Here is a 16657-nt window from a genome sequence, read left to right as displayed (position 1 = left end):
TGTTTGGCAGGTCCGGGCTGGGGATTCAAACCCGCCACCTTAGGTGTACGTGGCTGGTGCCTTAGCCCGTTGAGCTATAGGCACCGAGCCAGATTTTTCAACTTTAAAATATAAAAGCAAACAAATGGATATCAATCTTTCTGTCCACAGGTTTTTTTTTTAGGTTTGATGTTTATTGAGTGCTTTATTATAACCAGTCTCTTTTTTTTTTGCAGTTTTTTTTTGGCTGGGGCCGGGTTTGAACCGGCCACCTACGGTATATGGGGCTGGTACCCTACTCCTTTGAGCCACAGGTGCCACCCCTGTCCACAGGTTTTAACTGGTATTTGTGTTTATGAAATGCTATGCTTGCTTTGTTAATCTTAGGACTGAAGCAATTAAATAAATGCATCATATGACCAGGCCAGGCAAATGAAACTATTTTGAAACTGTAGCATGCACTGATTCACATAACTGTTTCAAATGAATGTGAGGCTGAATTAAACACTCATAGGAAATAAAGAAGATACACATTTTGGTGGTATATACCTATGAAAATAGCATTTAATTTAAAAAGGAGTAAATAGGACAATGTAAGGTCAGCAGTCAATTATAACATGTTAAAGAAACATACATGAAGTGGGATCTGGAAATGAAAGTAAGATTACAATTCCAACTCTATCTAGAGCTTAGGATAGATTTTTATTCCCTTCACCAAGGCTCCAATATAATGGTTTCTGAATAGTGGCTGCTCTTTTCCAGTATTTGAATTCAGTACTTATTATTGAGAACTGTGCTAATTTCTGGGTATATATAAAATGATAGGCATGTAGCCCCTTGCTCGCAAGGGGTTTAAGAACTAACAGTTTGATTGGGCAGCCACTGCTTCCTATGGAAAAGCTGAAATGCACTTAGCTGCAGCCCTTTAATACAGTTCCTGTGGGTCACGACTCACAGGCTGAGAACCACTGCTAAGGGGCAAAGTTAGTGGAGCAGTAAGTGTGGATGGGGGGGAATGTATATGTTGATAGAATTTAGCCAAAGTTCATCATTATTCCTTTTTAAAACACATTAGATTGTAGAAATTCAAATTTTTATGTGTATTTATAAAATGTATTTTGTTTTGGAAAAGCTGGATTTTATGCAATTCAATCCCTTACAGACATGGGAAGTTACATAGTAGGAAGATGGTAATTTTAGAAAGCATCTCTCTAATAGAACATTATAAAACATTTAAACATGAATGACTTTTCAGCATACTAAAAATAAGTTTAGATACGTTATAATTTCAATGAATTCTTTTTATTCATCTTAATTCCAAATCAGTGTTGCCTTTATATTTGAATAAACCTTCCCAAATTTCCCAGTTTCTTAAAGAACTAACACTTATAAGCCTTTTTATTTTTTATAACATAGAAGAGGGCAGAAAAAAGACAAAAACATGGCCTATAATTTCTTAGCCTAGATGATCCCAGTAAACATTTTTTAAAAAGTAGCAATATGTGTACATGGTCAGAAAACTCAAAATGTTCATAAATATACAAATATGAAAGTAAAATCCTTCATTCTTTCCTCTCTCCACTCCTGTACAGTGTCCCTACAGGCAATCACTTCCCACCCCCTTCTGGCTTTTTAAACACACTCTGAGGCTGGGTGACTGTAACTCAGTGGTTAGGGCGCTGGCCACATGAGCTGAGGCTAGTGGTTTGAACCCCGCTGGGCCTGCTAAAACAAACAAAAATAGCCACGCATTGTGGCAGGTACCTGTAGTCCCAGCTTCTAGGGAGGCTGAGGCAAGAGAATTGCTAAAGTCCAAGAGTTTGAGGTTGCTGTGAGCTATGATGCCACGCACTCTACTGAGAGTGCCAAAATGACACTGTCTCAATTAAAAAAAAAAAAAAATTAAACCCATGCTGAAAATGTCTGCTTAACTCAGGTTCTGCCAACTGTAAGAAGGCAGCCCATGGCAAACTGGAAGGGCTTTACCTGCTCAGGGTGAGGGACTCTGTGGCCCACAGCGATGGTCCGTTGGTACCTCTGCATGCTTGCTTTCCCAGGGGCTGTCACATGGATTATCTCATGGATTAATGAGCCTTGGAAGCAGTGAGGACAAATATAACAAAGAGTGCTTTCTCTTTAAGCATGTGTCAATGTTTTTATGAGATAAATTCTAGAAAAATTTATGAGCTAAAGGGAATAAATTTATTAATAATATTGTTCAATTAACTTATAATGTACCAATTTCCACCCCAACTTATATTAGTACCTGTACCCCAACCTCCCCCATCCTCACAAATACAATTTTTAACCATTTACTTCTGGTTTATTTTGCATTTTATTTAATTAGGAATGAAGTTGAACATCTCACGTATATTGGCCATTAAAATGTTCAGTGGATTGTTCATGTCTTTTGCCTATTTCTATTGGTTTTGCTTTTTTTTTCATTTTTAAGAGTTCTTTGTACTTTAGGTAAAAGTTTTATTCATTCAGGCACTATTCTGGGTTTTAGGGTTAAAACAGAAAACCAGCCTAAGCAAGAGTGAGACCCTGTCTCTACTAAAAATAGAAAAATAATCCGGAGTGATGGCACATGCCTATAGTCCCACCTACTGGGGAGGCTGAGGGCGGAGGATCACTTGAATCCAGGAGTTTCAGGTTGCTGTGAGCTAGGCATTATAGCCTGAGGTAAAACTGGGAGACTCTGCCAAACAAAGTACCCAGAAAACAAAGAAAATCCTTACTTTTAAGGAGCTTAAATTGTAGTGTGAGATACAGGAAAAGTATATGTACACACACAAACATATGAGGAGTGACAGGTGCTATGGAAAAAAAACAGAAAAGAGTAAAAAGGGATGGGAACCAATAGCAGTGTACGTAGGAAGCTATTTTGTATAGAATGGTCAGGGAAGGCCTCTCTGTTAGAGATCAGATGAGACACTCAGCTGAGGGGAAGTAAGGAAGTAATCCAAATGAAGATTGGAGAAAGAATATTCCAGGCAGAAGAAATAATAAGCAAAAAGGCTCTAAAGACGGAAACAAGTTGGCACCTTTGAGGAGCAGCGGGAGGTGGGCAGACTAGAGTGGAGGGAGCAAGGAAACAGGAGTAGGAAAAAGGACAGAGAAAGAGTAGGGGGTAGATTGGATAGGGTCTTGGGGGCCATGATCAAGTCTTTGGATTTGGGGCTGAGATGGGAAGCCACTGAAGGGTACTGATTTGGCGGGAGGCAGTGGGAGAAGATATCGATCAGGAGACCTTGAGATAGTGTACTAGAAGGATGATGTAAATACTCATTGCAAGTAAATTTTCCTAGTTCGAGTTTATGGTACTTATGTTTTTGGAGGAAAGGATAAGTGGCTATGTTGTACTTAACTTTCTGTCCTTTATACTAATAGCAATCTTATTTGTGAAGATTACAAAATCATCTAGTACTTTATACTTTCATTAAAATTTTTAATCTATCCAAAATTGTTGTGTGGATAAGCAGTGAGATAGGTTAAGATCACTGCATAAGGCTGTACAACATATTTGCTGCAGAATACCAGGCTGACGGATAAGTAGGGACTGAAATTCAATACAACTATGTGCATTGGGAGGCAGTAAATCCTAGAGGAAGAAGCCTCTGTGTAAAGTGCACAAAGGTGCTGTGTGGGCTGGGCACCCGTAGCTCAGTGGGGAGGGCGACAGCCATGTACACCAAGGCTGGCAGGTTCAAACCCAACCAGGCCTGCTAAAACAATGACAACTGCAGCAAAAAACAGCTGGGCATTGTGGCGGGCGCCTGTAGTCCCAGCTACTTGGGAAGCTGAGACAGGAGAATTGCTGAAGTGCAAGAGTTTGAGGTTGCTGAGCTGTGACGCCATGGCATTCTACCCAGGGTGACAGCTTGAGACTCTGTCTCAAAAAAAAAAGGTGCTATGTGAGCTAGTGGTGACACTGGACATAAAGCCCACACTCTAATTCATTGTTTCAACAACAGAGATATATATATATATATATATATATATATTTTTTTTTTTTTTTTTTTTTTTTTTTTGAGACAGAGCCTCAAGCTGTCACCCTAGGTAGAGTGCTTTGACATCACAGCTCACAGCAACCTCCAACTCCTGGGCTTAAGCGATTCTCCTGCCTCTGCCTCCCACATAGCTGGGACTACAGACGCCCACCACAATGCCCTGCTATTTTTTGGTTGCAGCCGTCATTGTTGTTTGGCAGGCCTGGGCTGGATTTGAACCCGCCAGCTCAGGTGTATGTGGCTGGTGCCTTAGCCACTTGAGCTACAGGTGCCAGGCCTCAACAACAGATATTGAATAATCTTCTTTTCCTCATACTGATTTAAATGCCACCTTTATCCTCACTAAATATTCAAAGCTTCTTATGTATTTGGTGGGACCTCCCCCCTCCTTAAGGTTGAACTTTGCTGTGTTACAAAAAAATTTTTTTTTAAATACATATCCTCTCCACTGGGGAAGTCTTAATTTTAGAAGGCAGATTAGAAGCAAATTTGGCATGCTAGTAAGAACCTGTGTAGTTGTAGAATTCCTCCTTTCAGATACAACAAAAAAGCACTTCTTTGTTGTCTTTGCTCTTTGGCCTAAAGACATCAACAACAGAGTTGTTTCAAAGAATCTTGTACTAACCCTCCAAAGGCTTTCTTATCTACCTTGAGATAATAGCTCAGCCAAAGGTCTGAAGTCCTACTGCTACATGAAAACCCTTTTATGTCCACATTCAGGTTTGACATCAGAGCACTCTGACTTGGTGGAAAGTTTCTTGTACAACTGTCATAGAAGGATGAAGGCCCTGACAATGGTATGAGATTGGTGGATGTACAAATACTTTGTGAACGGTGATGCGCTATATATTCCATGGTCTCATTTCAAACAAAAGTAAAAATAATGTCTTTTTAGCTTTGTCCCTCCACACCTGGCCCAGGTCCATCATTATACTATTTCTGCCTTAGTGAACAAGAAATAAACATTTTAAGTTTTTGCCAAAAAAAGAAAGCCTTTCTTCTTCCAAGAGAAACAAGCATAATACATAAGGGAGATGGAAAAGATCCCTCTTTATGGTTTTATGCTTAGGCCAAGAAAAAAACCTAACATATCTAAGGTCCTAACTGGTCAGGCACTCTTATCTTCCCCTCTAAAAAGAAGGGCTAGGTTTGTGGGCGGCGCCTGTGGCTCAAAGGGGTAGGGCGCCAGCCCCATATGCTGGAGGTGGCGGGTTCAAACCCACCGACCAAAAACTGCAAAAAACAAACAAACAAAAAAAAGAGCTAGGTTTGAAGGAGATGGGGAAGTGAAGAGGGGGTGGCAAATGGTTCTCTAACAGAGTAGCTTCCTCAGATACCTCTCCCCTTCCTCAGAAACAAAGCTTTATCCATATCATAGCCTGTTGTCAAGGCTGATGAAGAATTTACTAGATAGAAGCTAAGCCTACATTAAGAAGGAATCTAAATTTACTGTCCAGTGTCAGACTTTATGTGTCAACGCAGTGGATTGAGAAATGAGGAGAGCAGACAGGGAGGGGACTCGATTATATAAAATGATACATCGGTATAATGCATTTTATACCATCAGTAGGAGAAGCAAATGTGACAATGTTTAGAGAGCTGAATTTTGGTTAAGAACAAATATTTTTATGTTGATCATCTTTCAGATCCAAGTCACATTTTCAGTGCTTCAACCATATCTACTTAAATATTTTTAGTTGAGATATACATGGGATTTTTTGCTTTCCAGCAATCTTAGAGCAGTAACAGTGACAACTAAAGAGGAAAAAAAAAATCAGACACCAGCATGGAGGAACATTAGATTATTTATTTATTCATTTGACAAGAGTTTCATTTTGCCATCCTCAGAGTGCCATGGCATCATAGCTCACAGCAACCTCAAACTCTTGGGCTCAAGCAATCCTCTTGCCTCAGCCCCCCAGTAGCTGGGACTACAGATGCCCACCACAATGCCCAGCTATTTTTTTTAGAGACAGGTTCTCACTCTTGCTCATGCTGGTCTCGAACTCCTGAGTTCAGGCAATCCACCCACCTCAGCCTCTCAGAGTGCTGGGATTACAGGTGTGAGCCACCACGCCCGGCCTAAACTTGATATTTAGATATAAAATATATAATTAGATCATTTTCACTGCCCCCCCCCCTTAACCAATTTTCTTTCCTATCTCCAAGGCCAAATGTAATTCATGCTTCCCTTTGGGTGTCCTACAATACTTCATCTAGGCCTACTCTCTCTCAAATTAATTCATGCTTTAAAGTTTTATTTTTATTCTGACCTCCTGCTTCCTCAAATATTTCAAACAAAATTTCCTTTTACTTCCTTCACTGACCTTTGCCACCTCCAAGTCATTCTGCATGTGATAGAATGATTATTCCATTTCTGAAAGGTTGCTAAACCCTGTTCAAAACCTTTTCTTTTCCTTTTTCACAGTGTCTAATCAAGAGACCCAGTAGGAGCAGCACCACTAGATCCTATAAATAGACCAAGGCCTTGGTGAATAGAAGTAAAAACATTAAATATAAGCCACATGTATGGCTTTACCATTTGAAATTTAAGAAAATTTGTATATCATTTTAGATATACCATTTAGATATACCAAATCTAGACCGCTGTTAGAAGATCAGGAACACCTAAATAATGACTGACTATTCTGACTTGTTATAATCATTCCAAGTCCAGGATCTATAAATTTCTTGGGCAAAGTAGTTCCTCTCTGCAAAATTAACTCGTTTATTATCTTAGTTAGCAAAAGTAGATGAAATTTAGAAGCACAAATTTAACAAATATTGTTTTATTATTTACAAAATACACAGTGCTCATAAAAGTACATGTTACAAATTACAAAAGGGGAAAAGTAGAGACAAATGGGTTAATGGCAATAAGGTACTCATTCGTATGGAGTCTATCTAGAATAAGACAGTTCTTTGTTAAAATTAGACAAGGCCACAAGTAAGTACATTGCTATGTAAAAAATACCAGTTACTTAGAAATAGGCTCTGCTGAAAAGCAGAAAAGCATTGGTAGTGTTCTAAATTAAATGACAGTATATACAGTTTCAGTATCTCACTATACAAACACAGGCATCTGGTGAGAGACTTGACTATCTTACTGAAAGAGCAAAGCCCCAGGACTAGTTAGCTTCCCTACCTTCCATAAGGCTTTGTTCAGATGACTTTGGAATGTGGTGTCAAAAACCCCATTCATTTCTGCTGCAAGTTCCCTCAGAACAAACACTGTGGACTCATCATTGGCATTCAGAATCCGCACAAAGAATTTATTCCACAATTCACCATCTTTTACCCTAAAAATACATAAAACCATTTCCATCAAGATTAGGCATATGAAAATTAGAACTCTCTCTGTATTTAACTCAGTGGTACATTTATGCACCAGGATGATTTAAGGAGGCAATACCCAGAACTCTAGGGTTAGAGATCATTCAAATAGTCCTTTGAAAGTCTAGGGAAGAACTACAAAAAAAGGATACCACAGTAGGAAAAGCTATAATATAACGTACATAAAGAGAAGAAATTCTCTCATCTCAACCTGTACATTTTCTCTGTCTACTAAAACGTAGCTCTTTTCAAGCACTTTCCTTCTACGGATAGAAGAAAAAGGAATTTTACCTCCTCTCTCTAACTTCCCTAGAGTTAGGTCATTAAAGATTACAGCTCCCTCCTCCACCCCAGTGGTTTATCATCTTCACAATTCTCTGACAATCCCAAGCATGACTGAAGTAACTGCTGCTTAAATCTATGTTTATATCTTTGCTTATTTTCTTTTTATCAAAGAAACTTCTACTGTTGTCTAAGGCAGAGCTGTTAGGAAATCCCAATTGACTCCACCTGTTTCTGCTTATTAGCCAGACCTGCCTGGACCACAGCCAACTGAAGATACCTAAATCTCTTCTATATGTAGTACATAAATCTCAAGTCTATTTTAAAAGTATGTGTAAAAGACAAATAAGACCAGCCAATTTCTGAATTAAATAAAGAAAAAAATTACAACTCAATCATTCAGAGGGGGAAATGGAGGAAAGGCACTAAACCTTCAACAGCAATTTTTTTTTTAAAACCAAATAGGCTCGATGCCTGTTGCTCAGTGGTTAGGGTGCTGGCCACATACACCAAGGCAGGCAGGTTCGAACCTGGCCCAGGCCTGCTAAACAACAATGACAACTGCAACAAAATACAGCCAGGCCTTGTGGCAGGCACCTATAATTCCAGCTACTTGGGAAGCTGAGGCAAGAGAATTGCTTAAGCCCAAAAGTTTGAGGTTGCTGTGAGCTGTGATGTCATAGCACTCTACTTTTGATTCTGTCTCAAAACCCCCCCCCCAAAACCCAAAGACTAACTATGCCAATATGTGATAGATTGGTAAGCTTATCCTGGGAAGTTAGTACCTGAAATAAGCTGAAGTGGAACACAGATTTTTTTTTTTTTTTTTTTTGAGACAGAGCCTCAAGCTGTCCCCCTGGGTAGAGCGCCATGGCATCACAGCTCACAGCAACCTCCAACTCCTGGGCTCAAGCGAGTCTCCTGTCTCTGCCTCCCAAGTAGCTGGGACCACAGGTGCCCACCACAATGCCTGGCTATTTTTGGTTGCAGCCATCATTGTTGTTTTGGCGGGCTGGGGCTGGATTTGAACCTGCCACCTTAGGTGTATGTGGCTGGTGCCAAGCCAGGAACACAAATATTTAATAAGTTTTATGAGCAGGCTTGAGACAGTACTAAGGTTCTGAGACTAAACAGTTTTTATTAAGAGAACATTGACTTCTTCACCAGGAGATTCAATTTTCTGATTTGGATCTACCTCCTCATTAGATACATAATAGCCTAACATTAGTATATTATTTTAGAAATTTAACTTTCTTCAAGAGATGCTTATTAACTTTTGGTAATGATTGCTATTAAAAGGGGTTTTAAAACTAACATCAATTGGTTAGAAAATTATTCTTGCAAAGTATTTTTTTTTTTTGAGACAGTCTCACTTTGTTGCCTTTGGTAGAGTGCAGTGGCATCATAGTTCACAGCAACCTCAAACTCTTGGGCTCAAGTGATCCTCTTGCCTCAGCTTCCCAAGTAGCTGGTACTACAAGTGCCCACCACAAAGTCCAGCTATTTTTAGAGATGAGGTCCTGCTCTGGCTCTGGCTCAGACTGGTTTCAAACTCATGACCTCAGGCCATCCACTTGCCTCAGCCTCCCAGAGTGCTAGGATTATAGGTGTGAGCCACTGCACCTGGCCCACAAAATATTTTTTAACTTTTTTTTGTCACCCTTGGTAGAGTGCTGTGCCATCATAGCTCACAGCAACCTCAAACTCTTAAGACTCCAGTGATCCTCTTGCCTCAGCCTCCCCAGTAGCTGGGGTCATTAAGCCCCAGCCACAACGCCTGGCTATTTTTTAGAGATGGGGTCTCGCACTTGCTCAGGCTGGTCTCAAACCTATAAGCTCAGGCAATCCACCTGCCTCAGCCTCCCAGAGTGCTAGGATTACAGGTGTGAGCCACTGCACCCAACATTTTTTAATACTCCTAAACAGAGAGGCTTCAAAGCTTCTATCCTATAATTGCAGTCTGTATGATGTAACTACACTCAGGATACTGTCCTGAAGTCTGAATACTTTGAGTCTTATTTGTAAGTCTTACTTGTAAGACTCAAAGTTTCATTATCCTACACTAAGTGCTCCACTGATACTCTAATGAAAACTGGCTGAAATTATTGGACTCATGGCACTTAGATTAAGAAAACAAAGGCTGCCAAAGCAGAGAGCACGCAAGAGACAGAAAAAATTATTTGGACAGGCAAAGACCCTGAAATCACCAATACTTACTCAGAAATATTTTGGCTAAGTTTCCAGAGGGACCCATCCCAGAAGACCTGTAGGTGTTCCTTGAACAATAGTAAATGTGCTAAATCTGCTATACCAAACAGGTCTACCTGAAATCACAAAAAGCACCATCAGCTAAAATAATTCTCTGCCTCTACCATGGCAGCTTATTTATGTAGGAAGTTGAAAGGTATTAACAATGCTAAACTGAATTTATTTTATGAGACACATTTTAGCAGACCATTCCTCACCCTTACAGTAAAGAGAGATTACCCAAAGAGGTGATCACCCAAAGAGGTGATCAACAGAGTCAACTCTAGGAAATATCCTTAAGAACAAAAGATGACAAAATATCTGGACTATCAAATTCAAATGTGTAGACCTACTGGATTGGTAAGAACTCCAGGCTACAATCTAAATCTGGTTCAGATGACAAGTTCAGGTTCATGCTACACATTCAACCAGCAAATACCTCATGACTAGAGCTGAGTTGGAAGAGATTTTTGCATATAACGCCACCATATAAAGACACTCTACATTTGTCCTAATGTCCTTTTTATATACATTATTTCATTCAATCCTTGCAACAATTCTCATGTATACAGAGCAGACACTGTTATCCTTATTTTATAGAGAAGATCATAGAAAATAACTTATAAAAGACCATGTGGATGGTAAGTGGTAGAAATGGCCCTGACACTTAGGTTACTGAGTCAGTCGGGTGTGCACGTGTATGCGCATATTCTTCAGCGCTGTGCCAGAAAAACGGTACGTTTTGCTTGACTTGGTGATATCTGAAAACTAGGTCACCCATTCCAGGAAAGCCAATACCAGTGAACACTAGCTTTAATAGCTTATCTAGACAATAAAGAGATTAAGAGACCCTCTCCATATTTGCTCAGGCTTGTTTTACACTTACTTGGTAGGGAGAAGAACAGTTAGCCAGGATCTTTTGTCCTTCCAGGAGCTGTACAGTCCGAAAGCCGCTGAGGGTAAAAACATCTAGCTGCACCCCAAGGTCAACACTGTAGGAAAAGTCTACTATCTTCAAAGCTTGATTGTTCTTATCATAATCATAGGGATCATGGATTCTGTGTCCAAATTTAAGAGAAAGAGATAACAAAAATAGGCCATGAAAGAAGCTGCACAGCCATTCTTACAAAAAAAAAAAAAGCACTACAGGTATGTTTTAGCTATGCCAACAGCTCCCTCCAGTGGTAAATTGTGAAAATGCACCTGTAAGTGCAGCAGCAGCGACCACCCAAATGGGGAAGAAGGAATGTCAAGATCAGTTGGGGAAACAAAGTATATTTTAAACCACAGTGTGTGACTACCACCAAACACTTGTTTCCATGTCATATAAAGTATGGGAAGGAGAAGCTTCTGTTCATACTGTACACATTAACATGTACAGCAGCAATGACTTATACACTGACAGGAATTATGATGGAGGAAATTAAGCTTTTATAGGTGCCAGTGCCTTTCTTCTATATTATTCTAGATAAGCTTTCCAAGTATTGCTCAGATTTTTCCTTCTAGAGTTTAATGGAAAACAATACAAGTCTGAGTTTTTTTTGTAAAATGCTGTCTATATCATAATATTTCTTGTTTCTATTAAACACCACATTCTATTTGTAATTCCAACTCTTATTTCTTAAAAAATACTTGATACAGGGCAGCGCCTGTGGCTCAAAGGAGTAGGGTGCTGGGCCCATATGCTAGAGGTGGCGGGTTCAAACCCAGCCCTGGCCAAAAACTGGAAAAAAAAAAAAACTTTATATGGCGGCGCCTGTGGTTCAGTGAGTAGGGCACCGGCCCCCTATACCGAGGGTAGTGGGTTTGAACCCAACCCTGGCCAAACTGCAACAAAAAATAGCTGGGCGTAGTGGCGGGCGCCTGTAGTCCCAGCTACTTGGGAGGCTGAGGCAAGAGAATCGCTTAAGCCCAGGAGTTAGAGGTTGCTGTGAGCTGTGATGCCATGGCACTGTACCAAGGGTGATAAAGTGAGACTCTGTCTCAAAAAACAACAACAACAACAACAACAACAAAAAACTTCATAATACCAATTCACTGTCAATTAATTATATTTTCCTTGGCTTTGTATTTTTCTAAGCAATAAAGCAATCCTTCAAACAGATATAGGAACTATTTACCTGACAGAAAAGAATGGATTATTTTCATAAACTTCAGCCTCTCGGTTTTTCTCAATTAGTTTCCTCAAATTCTTGAGTGATACTGGTATAGGTCCTATATTCCTAAATATAGGCTTTCACTACTCCAATCACATACCTCTATGGCACAGAAGTGTTTTGTTAATTTTACTTTAAGATGAAATTGCTCCCATTTTTCCTTGGCACAAGATCTGATTTATTTTTGAACCATCATAAATCTATAAGTTATTTTTAAAACTGGTTGAGGTAGGAAAAATGTTTCTTAGGTTAATAAAAAGCAGGAAGGTCTCCTAGTCCCGTAGTCAGCTACTAACTTACTGTTACGATGGGCAAGATTCCACTTTTCTCATTTTCTTGACAAAAAAATACGTCACAACTAAAGTTAAGCCATTTCAAAAGGTTTCTTCTGGCTTTTAATTCCTTGCGAATCTATGTGAAATTTCCTATCAAATGTGATGAGTAGTGACAACATAAAAGGTAATGTCTCTTTAATGCTATGTGTTTTCCCGGAGTCCCTGGTGGCTGAGAGAAGGGCTGTTCGAATTCGTAGACCATATATATATCTGCCAGCAATTTCCATAGTCCTGAGAATTCTAACACTGTCCTCTAAACTTGCAGTGTTGTGAAGTAGGGTGAATAAAAACTGCAACAGTGGTACTAACATTTGGAAACATGGGGGGATTTCTGATGATCACAATGGCTGAGGAGAGTAATGGAAAACGTGGATATAAAATATGCTGCAATATGATAAACCTCCATAACTGACCACCTCCCTATATTGACTACCTCCTTAAGTTGACCTAATTTCATAGACTGGACATGTACCACATGTATGTATCAATACTGTAGATCTAGCTACACTTATGTTGACCACCTCTGTATGCTGAACAGTTTGTTATAGTCCTTTGGGTGGTCAACTTAGAGGTTCTACTGTACTTGAAACAGACTTGCACAAATAATTCTCATCTAAAATACCTAAGGTACCCGAGATGAAAAATGCTGCTACATTATTTCTAGGAAAGCCTTTAGGAATCTACTATCTCAGGAAAGAAGTCTTTTGGTTATAACTGCAGAAATACATTGCAGGTTCTTTAACTTTCTATGCCAACTATGATTTACAGCAGGCATCCTCAAACTGCGGCCCACCTAGGACATTTATCTGGCCCACCGGGTGTTTTTGCTGCCACTGCCTGTCCTGCTTAGCAGCCGACTCATCCTAGGGCCCGCCGCCTGGCCCTCCAACAGTCTGAGAACAGTGAACTGGCCCCCTGTTTAAAAAGTTTGAGGACCCCTGATTTAGAGTCTAATTCAGTCTCTTCTTACAGATGAAGTAGTCAGAAGAAATGTAAAGAATGATTCAAACTATTTATGTATACCAGTGACCTCAGAAAGAAAGTTAACTGCTTACCCAAGACATGGGGTTGGGCACACACAGCATCTTTAAATCTATTGAAAGACTACGAGACCAGTGATCACTAAAATGCTGTGTTGGTCCTTTAGTTCTTTTCATAAAACAACAATCTTAAGACTGGTTTTGCCTTACTCATGCCTAAACAATTCCTGAATTTTCTTCATTTCTTATTTCTTGCTCTCTGTCCACCTCTCAAATCTAATGGACAAACTGGGTTTAATCTAAACACTAAACTCCCTCCCTTTCTTGGCATAGTTTGTATTTGCACTGTGGTTTTACTCACTTCTCTTGGGTAACCTCTCAATTAGGCCTGACTTAAGCTTTGGTCCATGAAACTGAGCAGTGCCTCAATTTTGCTGGCATCCTTGCTATATCTGCACTGACCCCATGCAAAGAATGACTAGACATGACTAGAATAGTTTTATATTCCTAAAAACATTCATTTTACATCTCTTATTGACGTGGATTATTACAATACTCGTAGTTAATTCTTTCATCTGAATTAGTGTATTTCCTCATTATGTTTCTTTCTTTGAATTCTTTTAAACTATTTCCAGTGATTATTGACTTTTAGGTAGCAAATATTCTCTTAACATAATGCGTTCCTTAATACAGCATTTACCAAAAGGCTTTAAAAAATTGTCAACTATCCATGTTTCAAGAGAAACCTGACAGAATTTTAAGAGAATAAAAAGGACCAACCTGTTTCTCAGGATCAGACTCCGTGGACTCAAGTCACCATGGACTATTTCTGCTTTGTGTAGCTTCTCTACTATTGTCAAAAGGTTATAAATAATCAGCATTGTTATTTCATGAGTAATAAATTCACTGTGTTGAAGAAGATCCTGGAAATAGACAGAAAACTATTTCTCAAATCGGGTGGATTGCAGTTATACTCAATACCTTGATAACTGCTGGTTTGTATTCTTCCTTATTCTCTACTAAAATGTAGGCTCCTTTGTAGTCTGGGTCTATGGCCCAGTTTTTTTTTTTTTTTTTTGAGACAGAGCCTCAAGCTGTCCCCCTGGGTAGCGTGCCGTGGCATTACAGCTCACAGCAACCTCCAACTCCTGGGCTCAAGCGAGTCTCCTGCCTCTGCCTCCCAAGTAGCTGGGACCACAGGCGCCCGCCACAACGCCCGGCTATTTTTTGGTTGCAGCCGTCATTGTTGTTTGGCTGGTCCAGGCTGGGGATTCGAACCCGCCACCTTAGGTGTACGTGGCTGGCGCCTTAGCCGGTTGAGCTATAGGCGCCGAGCCTATGGCCCAGTTTTAACAACACTGTGATCTCCCATAAGATTGTTAGGACTTGATAAGCCTGGCCCACAATAGGTACTCTATATTTTAAAATACTCTTATTCCAACCATTTCATAGAATTCATATTACTATCAGAATCTTCAGCAAAACTTTCTTCAGAACATACCAAAGAATAAAATAAAATGATATTTTGTATTAGAGTTTTTTTTTTTTTAAGAGAGAGTCTCACTTTGTTGCCCTTGGTAGAATGCTGTGGTGTCAGCTCATAGCAACCTCCAGCTCCTGGGCTTAGGCAATTCTCCTGCCTCAACCTCCCAAGTAGCTGGGACTATAGGCACCCACCACAACGCTTGGCTATTGTTTTGTTTCCAGTTTGGCCGGGGCCAGGTTTGAACCCACCACCCTCAGTATATGGAACCAGCGCCTTATTCTCTGAGCCACAGGTGCACCCTTTTGTGTCAGAGTTTTAAAAATCAGGTACCAGGTGTGGTGGTACCTTCTTGTAGTTTCAGTTACTCTATAGGGCTGAGGTGGGAAGATTACTTGAGCCCAGGAATTCAAGACCATCACGGGCAACACAGCAGGACCCTGTGTAAATCAGTCAATAAAACAAATAGAGTGGAGGTGGTATAGATAAAACAAAATTAGCCATAAGCTAATGATTATCATAGATGTGTGTTGACTGCATAATTCTGTTAATGTTTGAAAATCAATAAAATTTAAAGTATAAAAAAAAATCAAAGAAGCTGTCAGTTAAAATAACTTGGGAAAAGAAAATTATCAGTGCTTTTAACTTACAATTTAATTGGTCTATTTGTAGAAATTTTATGCTAAATTCCTTTGCTAAATGGAGCACAAATTTTTTATTTGAGGACATTAAGTTACATGTTTTTAATATTATTGCAAACCTGAAGGGTGAAGCAGTTTATATATTGGTGCAAAACAATACAGCCATCTTGGTATTGATAACAGCTGCATAAATGGTCAAATTCCTCATTTAAACGTTCCTTTAATTTGAGAGTGATATACAAGTCCCATGGGACAGGTTGAGAAGATACCTGTAAGACATTATATATTTAAAATAAGTACAATTAGATTCTATGGTTATAGTTGGCAGATTGAAAACACATTTCCTCTAGCCCTTCTGATTCTTAAATAATAAGAAAGGGATATTTTAAGAGGCATAAATCTACAATAAAGGACATAATAGCAACAAAATTCTGGAAGCTGGGAAGCGAATAAGAGGTAGAAACCACTTTAGAAGACCCAAGGCAAAGTGATTCTAGCAGTGGAAAAAGCTGAAGAACCACCACATTTATACTATAAGACTATTTTCCCATAGTATAATAACTGGTAACACCAATTATGGTATAGAAGTAAGGCTGAGGGTGAAGCTAAAATAGGGGGTGATTGAACCCCATTTAAGAGGCAGTTAGATCCCAGATTCCCCCTCCTACTCCCTCAGCCCAGCCCAGCCCAGCAACTGCCTCTCCCCTATTCCGGAAGACTAGAAGTTTATTCCCTAGGGAGTATAAGACACAAAGGCTCCGGACTAGAGGGTATGAGGCAATGAGGGTGGGGATACCATATGGAAAACAGGGAAAAGTTTATATATCAGATGTTATGATGCGCTTCCTTATTCTCTGGCCTTATTTCCACTCAGCTTTCAGAGAGCTAGAAGCCGGCTTATGTGCTCAAGCGGGAAATTAGAAGTCTTCTCTGAGGGATCGCATCAGCTCAAGAGAAAAAGATCTAAAGATTAGGGGGTTTCCCAATAAAATGGCCATGCTAGATAATCCTACAGAGAAGTTTACAGCTGTTAATATCCCCCCACATACACTAAACTAGTATTTAGTGTCCCACCCTTAAATATGAGTAGCGAACCAAAAACAAAGAAAGCCTCCAGTATGAAAGACAGATCAGGCTCGGCGCCTATAGCTCAACCGGCTAAGGCGCCAGCCACGTACACCTAAGGTGGCGGGTTCGAATCCCCAGCC

At 39.8% G+C, this 16657-nt stretch overlaps 2 protein-coding genes across 3 annotated transcripts in view; both read right to left on the bottom strand.

Annotated features, from left to right (window-relative positions):
- LOC100951458 (serine/threonine-protein kinase PAK 6) overlaps positions 1-10912 on the bottom strand; it is a 62050-nt gene extending 51138 nt beyond the window's left edge. For both annotated transcript variants that reach the window (XM_003791708.2, XM_003791709.3), the window contains exon 1: positions 10741-10912. The gene's annotated coding sequence lies outside the window, so the exon portion shown is untranslated. The remainder of the gene's footprint in view (positions 1-10740) is intronic.
- The window catches only part of BUB1B (BUB1 mitotic checkpoint serine/threonine kinase B), a 75201-nt gene continuing 65514 nt past the window's right edge, over positions 6971-16657 (bottom strand). The window contains exons 17-21 of the mRNA XM_023514253.1: positions 15569-15718; positions 14106-14248; positions 10741-10912; positions 9825-9931; positions 6971-7291 (exon numbers count right to left, since the gene is read on the bottom strand). Coding sequence (XP_023370021.1) covers positions 7096-7291; positions 9825-9931; positions 10741-10912; positions 14106-14248; positions 15569-15718 — 768 coding nt within the window. The 3' untranslated portion in view covers positions 6971-7095. The remainder of the gene's footprint in view (positions 7292-9824; positions 9932-10740; positions 10913-14105; positions 14249-15568; positions 15719-16657) is intronic.

The sequence above is a fragment of the Otolemur garnettii genome, unplaced genomic scaffold (assembly GCF_000181295.1).
Source record: "Otolemur garnettii isolate 467f Iridium unplaced genomic scaffold, OtoGar3 scaffold00050, whole genome shotgun sequence".
Lineage (NCBI taxonomy): Eukaryota > Metazoa > Chordata > Mammalia > Primates > Galagidae > Otolemur > Otolemur garnettii.
This window is presented reverse-complemented; position numbering and strand designations above follow the sequence as displayed.